Source organism: Quercus suber, unplaced genomic scaffold (assembly GCF_002906115.3).
Source record: "Quercus suber isolate HL8 unplaced genomic scaffold, Cork oak 2.0 scaffold_1555, whole genome shotgun sequence".
In the NCBI taxonomy this organism is placed as follows: domain Eukaryota; kingdom Viridiplantae; phylum Streptophyta; class Magnoliopsida; order Fagales; family Fagaceae; genus Quercus; species Quercus suber.
The window spans coordinates 1-8,097 of record NW_027070925.1 but is presented as its reverse complement, the minus strand read 5'-3'; the positions used below and the strand labels follow the sequence as shown (position 1 = coordinate 8,097).

At 33.7% G+C, this 8,097-nt stretch overlaps 1 protein-coding gene across 1 annotated transcript; it reads right to left on the bottom strand.

Moving 5' to 3' along the window:
- Window positions 1-6,124: 6,124 nt before the first annotated feature.
- On the bottom strand, window positions 6,125-7,368 carry LOC136061464 (pumilio homolog 23-like; the record flags this gene model as incomplete). Its single annotated transcript, XM_065769870.1, is given in 2 exon segments — window positions 6,125-6,922; window positions 7,186-7,368. Coding segments are annotated over 2 exon segments (571 nt in total), but the record flags the coding sequence as incomplete, so codon positions are not given.
- Window positions 7,369-8,097: the final 729 nt, after the last annotated feature.

Sequence of the window (8,097 nt, the reverse complement as noted above, 5' to 3'; positions counted from 1 at the left end):
ATCAGATGGAGGAGTGGACCTGGAACAAAAACATGGCGTATAAGTCAGCTGTCGATGGCTAAAAGACTTGAAACTGTTGGTGGTAGAAATTACTTATTCTGTGTGGGATTTGAAGTAGATGGAGGTATCTTTCGAAAGCTCGATTCCAGCTGCTTATCAGGAATCTTTCTTTTCCCTTGCAAGTCTTTAAGAGCTTGAGAAGATGATACTGAGAAGGAAGGTGGTTGTGTTAGTGGACGAGCATTTGCTTGGTACTCATTAGGCAAGAATGATAGTATGAGTGAAAGGGCCATAGTGAGAGCTGCCAGTGCTCTAGACCAAGCCTTCATGGTTTCTTTCTGGTATCCCTGCTTGTTTAAACTGAGAGTGTTTGATTCTTGCCTTATTGGTGAGGAAAGATGGCTTTCAAGCCTATGATTAAAGATATTATATAGGGAGTCTTCCTAAATCAAAAGTTGTAAAAATCTTTAGTGTAAAATAGGGATCTGAGGTCAGTGGGATCATGTGCTCAATGTTGACTGTGCGTGTTACATGTTGGAACTTGGAACTGACTCTCAGATTTGTTGGAACAGTGCAATATCTTCAGAGGGTCATGTGATAAGGCACGTGATATATAAATATATAATAGTGGTGTTTTTGGGGGGAGAGTTAAAAAGGGTTAATTATAATGTTCTTAACAAGTGTTAGCAAGACATTGTTGGATCCATCGGTTAAATAAAAATAAATGTTGCTAATGGTAACAGCTGTTGGGGAAGATAAGTGCAGCCGAAATGAAGTTTGAACTGTTTGACTGTTCCTATCCGTTGCTCCTTGAGGGCGAGGCATGTTACTTATGTATGAGTAGGACAGTATAAAGCTGTGTGAAAATTAACGCAAAGTTGGCAGTCTTTTCTTCAAGGGGAGGGGACTTTGGATTCTAATGTTTTGGCCAACGATGCCAACAACAAAGCTTTCTTTTTGGCCAATTTATGCACCGTCCCACTACCAACCTTTTTAGATGCTGAGCAATTGCTCCATGAATTTCTACAAACTTTCGTTTTATAATTTGATGATTCTATTTTTTTTTTTTATAAATAAAATAAACTGTACACTGGGAGAAAGGGGGCTAAGGATCGAATCATTCAGAATAGTATCAATTGAATACCACAAATAGATGACTGAAGTAATTAGGATAGGTCTACTTGTGGCGTGTCTGGATGTTAGGTTTTAGTTAATGTCTAGTCGGCCACTTCCACCTCAAAAAGAAGTGTCTCAAGGAAGTCTCTATCGAATTTACATTTATTGCTTATTAGTCTATTGTCGAGTTTGTGCCAACTTAAGGCCTAAGGGAATGGAGAATTGTCATAACTTTCTCACTTAATGAAAAGATGTCAACCAACCCAAAAATAACTACCTATAAATACCCATCTCTATAATCACATAAGGGTAGATCCCACGTGTGAATATAAATGGGATTTACGTTTATGTGTGAGGGAAGTGTAGTATACTAAGGTAACGTTTGGATATAGCTGATAAGCTGCTTGTTTATCTCTTTTTTTTTTTTTTTTTTTTTTTTTTTTTTTTTTTTTTTTGAGAAGCACATTTCAGCTTTTCTAGTGGGTCTTTGTTGTTTATATGACTCAAACATCTTTTTTCAACAAAATTTTATTAAAAATGGGTCTCACAATACTATTCACACATTTTAAAATTATTTTGCCATTTTCAGTTTTTAGCAAATAAGTGGTATTCAAACACATCCTAGTGTGTGTTTGGCAAAATTATTTTTGCCAACTTATTTTACTATTAAGCTTATTTTTGGTATTATTCATAAGTCTAACTGCATTTTTTGATACTATTCATGGTTCATTGTACTATTTTAGTTAAGTTTTACTTTTATTTACAATACTTTTAGTAAAATAACGGATCTTAAATGGACAATAAGTGTACTTAATAATTTTTTGGGTCATTGTGAGAAGCATCAAATAGCCTACAGCCCATGTGTCAACTCAATAGCTAGCTAGCTCACCATACTAATGGGCGGCCTGACCCAATATTGTCAAGGCCTATGGGTAGCCGAGTAGCCCAATGAGGTAGGTCATGGGTTGATTTTTCTGCCCATGGGCGCCTACTAGGCCGGCCAATTAACTTAGAATTTATAACAAAATAATTTCACTTAACCACTAGGATACTTAAAGTGATTATGCTAAATTATACTTATTAATATATATTTTGCTAGTAGCTTGGTAACGTTGAATATATTTTAAAAATAAATGTTTGGCATTTTATTTATTAAAAGATAGAAAAAGAAAAAACTATTTAAAACCTTAATAAATAAAAATTCTAAGTTGTTTACCATAAGAAATTAAATAAGTTTTAAACTCTTTGATTCTTTCCTTAAAATTTTTATTTATTTATTTATTTTTATAATTTTCTTGGAGAAAAAAGAAAAGAAAAGAAAGGAAAGCCCATTAAAAGGTCCATGTAGCTCTTTTGGCTCAGTCCTTTAAAAACAAAATGGGCATTGGTTATGGGTTAGAGTTTCCCTTCTGGTCCAGCCTAGCCTAGTCCATTGATTGGTCAATTACCGCCCGACCTTGGCTTACTAGGCTCATAGGTCAAGTATAAATGGGGTGAGTCGGCCTAGCCCATTGTTGACCCTTAGGTCATTGATATTCTTAATGGTATGTTGTGATTGGAACTTGGAAGGATAATAAACTTAGTGAATTCAATGGAATTTGTTTACCTAGTATAAGCTAGTAAAAAGGAGAGTATATAATTAAAATATAGGATTTAATAGCATATAAAGTGGATAGAGTTTTAAATAAGATTGTGATTGTATGTTAATATCTATTAGTTTCTTGACATGATGTATGACAAAAAAAAAAAAAAAAACGGTTTCTTGATATGATAATAAAGAATGATGATTATAGAGCAGTGACATCAAAGAGTAATTATTGAGTACTCTTGGAGTACCATAGATGCGCATTCTCTCATTTTTCATAACTGTGAATCACAATAATTAAATTTATGGTTGGACCTACAATTCATGTAAGAGGAGAGATTACGCATTTATGATACTCTCGGAATATTCAATAATTTTTCGACATGAAATCGAAATTCTATCATTATCTAGATTAAAAAAAAAATTCAAAATTATAAATGGGTCATAGGTCAAGTATAAATGGGGTGAGTCGGCCTAGCCCATTGTTGACCCTTAGGTCATTGATATTCTTAATGGTATGGTGTGATTGAACTTGGAAGGATAATAAACTTAGTGAATTCAATGGAATTTGTTTACCTAGTATAAGCTAGTAAAAAGGAGAGTATATAATTAAAATATAGGATTTAATAGCATATAAAGTGGATAGAGTTTTAAATAAGATTGTGATTGTATTTGTTAATATCTATTAGTTCTTGACATGATGTATGAAAAAAAAAAAAAAAAGGTTTCTTGATATGATAATAAAGAATGATTATTATAGAGCAGTGACATCAAAGAGTAATTATTGAGTACTCTTGGAGTACCATAAATGCGCATTCTCTCATTTTCATAACTGTGAATCACAATAATTAAATTTATGGTTGGACCTATAATTGATATAAGAGGAGAGATTACGCATTTATGATACTCTCGGAATATTCAATAATTTTTCGATATGAAATCGAAATTCTATCATTATCTAGATTAAAAAAAAATTCAAAATTATTCACTCCATCCCTTATTATTGATATATTTAGTATATAATTTTTTAAGAAAAATGTAATTTATTGTATTATATTTTAAATAAAAATATAAAAGTTTGCAAAACCACATTCTTTATTGAAACTCAAATAAATTAGAAAGATCAAGTATGTATTGATTTAAAAAAAAACAATATTTTGAAAAAAAAAAGAACCAATAACTTGAGAGGAAATCCTGATTAATTTTTTTATTTATTTATTTTTAAATTTAGCTTTTTGAAAAAATAAAAGTTAAAATGTTGTATGTACTACTATATTATGAAAAAGAAAAAGAAAAAAAAGAAAAACAGAAAGCAACATCTGTATTCAATGTAGATTGTAGAATCTAGAAGGAAGCTAGCTATATAGCGGAAAGAAAGAAAAGTGAAGTTTCCAAAACTGTCCTAGCTAACGCGGAAGAAACGAGAGCTGGGGGGCAAAAACGTAATTAAGCCAAACAAATAGGCAAAAAGTAAAACCCGTCTTCAACGCCATACCCACACCATACCTGAGAGGCTGAAAGAGAGAGAGAGAGAGAGAGCTCAATTTTGAGGTCAGAAAGCTTCTACTTCGGTTTTTGCTTTTGCTTTTGCTTTTGGTTTTAGGAGAGAGGAGAGAGGAGAGAGGTCACTCACTGTAAAAACGAGTTTGGCCGGTCTGACTGAGTCGGCTCAATTATCAAGCAAAGCGTCACCCAACCCAATCTCCAATTTCTCATCAGATCTCACTCCAGGTTATTTCTCAATTTCTCATTTTATTTATTTAATTTGATTTTTGATTTATGCTTTTAGAGTTGTTGTTGTTGATTTTTCATGTTTCTAATTTTTTTCTGTTTTTTTTTTTAATTTCATAGCTTTTATTTATTTTTTGCTTCGATCCGCATGTGTATTACAAGCGAAGACAAATATTTGTGAATTTTAAATTAAATTAAATGAACCTGAAAATTTGCGATTTTTAGCAATCTAACCTAAATTACTATTCCCTAAGACAAATTAAAGAGATTTGAGGGCTTTTTATGCCTGTTACTTCAATATTCTTAATCTTACATGTTTTGCTAAACTGTATATATATAATATATATAATATATAATGTAATCCTCTTCTGAGGAGCCTGGATATTACAATGTAATGATTGTCTCTTGGTGATGTCCGCATAAATGGCTGTAATTTATCTCCCCCCCCCCCCCAAAAAAAAAAAAAAACTTTTTGCCAATGAACTCTGGGTCAAATGGGTGGAGGGCAGAGTCATGGGTTCAAAATCTATTCATTGCAAAATTAGTCCTTTGCAAAATTATATGTTTCATTACAATCTCAGGTTTCTCTAGGGTCTTATAGAACCATCATATTCACAATAATTTCTAGTTCTATTGAACACACCAAACGATATGTAGTTTCTGCGGTCATTTTAGATTGTGGAGTAAGGAGATTTTGAGGTCTTGTCTGGAAGATTAGTTTTCTAGTTATTTGTGAGTAGAGTGTGGCGAGTGCTCCTTACTCACAATATTTCTCCCTTGGCTTTTATGTAGTTACCTATTCATCTCCTTTAAGACGCTCCCTTTTAGAGGGGGGATTTGATATATGGATGGAAAATTTGATGCATTTAAACCTTGCTCTGGGTTTTGAAGTGATAATGGTGTAAATGTGTAAATGGCCAAGACATTTCCTGCAAATAATGGATTCTAAACAATTTTATTGATATTGGCGGTGGTGGATGAGATACCATTTTAGTAAAATTCAATTATCTTTTCGCCGTTTTTAAAACTCATAATGATGAGGGGCATTTTATTGATACTTGATACAAAACAGTATCCATATTGTTTTAGATGATGCTTCATATGGGCATTCATTTGGGATGTGTGTAAGGATTGCGCTCCTATCCAGTCTGGGGTCTAGCAATTCAAAATTTAAGACATTTTAATGAAGCGCTATTGGGAAAATAGTTGTGGAGATTTGGTTCTAAGAGAGAAGCCTTATGGAGAAGGGTTATAAGGGTTAAGTATGGAAGTGAGGAGGGAAGTTGGTGCTCAAATTTTATGGAAGACTATTAGTAGTGGCTTGTCTACTTTTCTCTCCATATTTAGTTTGAGATTGGAGATGGGACTAGAGTGAAATTCTAGCATGATATCCAATGAGAGGATAATCCTTTGAGCGTGTGTTTTCCAGAATTATTCAGGCAGCTGAAGTACAGAACAAGGAATACTAGATCCTCAACAATATTAAGTTTTCTTTTTCATTTGTTAGAAGTAGGGCGGTAGCGTTTTACTCAGACAACAACAGTGTTTGTGTATTGCACTCTGTAATGGATTCACATTTTTTTTAGCTAACACAGGCTGTTCAGTTTTGGTGTTGAATGAATATTTATAGTTATTGGATGTTCAAGTAGAATAACTTCCAATTGTGTTTAGTAAACTGTAAAGGCACATAACTTCCAGTCTTAACCAAAAAGCTCAATAAAAAGTTTCTTTCAATTGAAAGTACAAGCATGACACTAAAACTGAACAGCTATAGTAATCTCCTCTCTTACTCCATCAGCTTGTAATTACTTATTAGTCTGCAACTAATCTTACAAAAATCAAAATCACAAAGTAAACCAACCTGCACTTTCGTGTTTATAACTTCAGTTGCAAAGGCTTTAGCCAGGCTATCTTTTCAGCAGTTCCTTCTCAACTTAAGTTATAAACTACACAGCTTAAGGTCAAAATTTACAATGCTGAAAGCAAAAAGCAGATTTTACCGATCTTCATGTTTTCTACAGATTTTTGGAAGCTTTCAACAGGGCATCCTTGCAGTTTCTCCTGTGTCCTCTTGTCATACTGGCATAGTTTTTGATTTGTGTTTATGTCTTCTGTTTTTTCACTGCTGCTCCAGCATTCTCAGACCCACCATGACCTTTTTTCTTGTCCAACTTTTTCTTTTTTGCCTTAGTGATATCATCATCCACAGAATTTTTTGGATATTTCCCACTGCGCTGATCTGCTTTTTTTGGCTTGCGCTTAGAGCCTGACATGCTCAAAAATGGTACACCAGAAGACAGGTGATGGTCAATCTCCTTCCTCATTTCCTTCAAGTCTTTTGGGTGTGATGAGTTCTTGGGGGTATCAACAAGAAAACCATCATTTTTGGACGACCTGGCCTCACTAGATCCAAACGTAGTGTAGAACTCTTTGTAAGTTGATTGTTTTGATGTTTGTTTTGACCTCCACTGATCAGGTCGGGAAGCAAATCTGTTGTTATAAGCCAAAAGATATCAACATACCATAGTTTAAAAAGAAAAAGCTACTGCCAAAATCTGATTTCAGTGAAAATGTTTCTAGAATCTTGTATTAAAAGTAACAGAAGTTTCTCCCTTCTTATAACATAATTGCCAGTGTGAAATAGAGATACTAGCACAAGCCAAAGCAATTCCAGTATTGTGTTTTCTAATTCTACAAGAACAGTAAGTTATGAATCAGTTTTTCTTGAACAATGAATATATCCAAAAGCTTACCTGTCAACATCTAGTTTTCTTAAGAGATGAGGGCCTTGCTTCGTCTTGGAAAGTTCACTCTGCACAGTTACCAACTCAGATACTATGGCCTCTCTTAGTGACATGTTACTAGCAGTGAAACACTTCTCAACAGTATATGAACCTGATGACTGCATTGAAAGCTCTCCAAAATGGCCTCGAAGCCTACAAACCAAGCATCCAAAAAGGGGGGTGGGGGAGAGTAAATACAGTAGCAAATTAAACTGAAAGCACTAAAATTATTTTCCAACATTTTTCAATTTGAATTCCAGAAATAAGAGCTAACCAGAGGGTAAATCAGAGTTCAAAGGAATATAAAGACAAGGGCCAAATTGAATTGTGATTGAAACAAAGATGATGTTTCCAAGAATATATCAGCTGTCAAGTGTGGGATGAGGCAGGTCTATTTTTTTTAAGTTTAACCTTGTTCTTAATATTACAAATTGTCAAATATTCAGAACTATGCTTTCTTCTGGAGAAAGACATCAGAGGTTGTGCTGTAATGAGTAATTACAGCCTCAACAGACATTTTCTTTCCTTCTACTGGTTTCTATCAATGCTTAGCCTCTGTGACCAATTATTGCAGGGAAATGTGAATGCCCCGGCGCCACCAATGGAGTCCTAGAACATTACAATTAGTTGAAGTCATCAAAGCACATTTTATCCCCAAGGTTCCAACCCTTAACACAGGTCGAATTGGTTGTGGCAAGAAGATAAGTATAAACTTCAATTTGAAACAATTGAATTTCAATGGTGAAACTACCCTGCATCTTTAAATTAGTCTAGGGTAACAGTTAATTTAATATATTTTATTGGGGAGGGGGAAAAAAAGAATAAACAGACAAAAAAAAAAAAAAAAAAAAAAAGAGTTTTTTTTAAAAGCAATATCTTAGC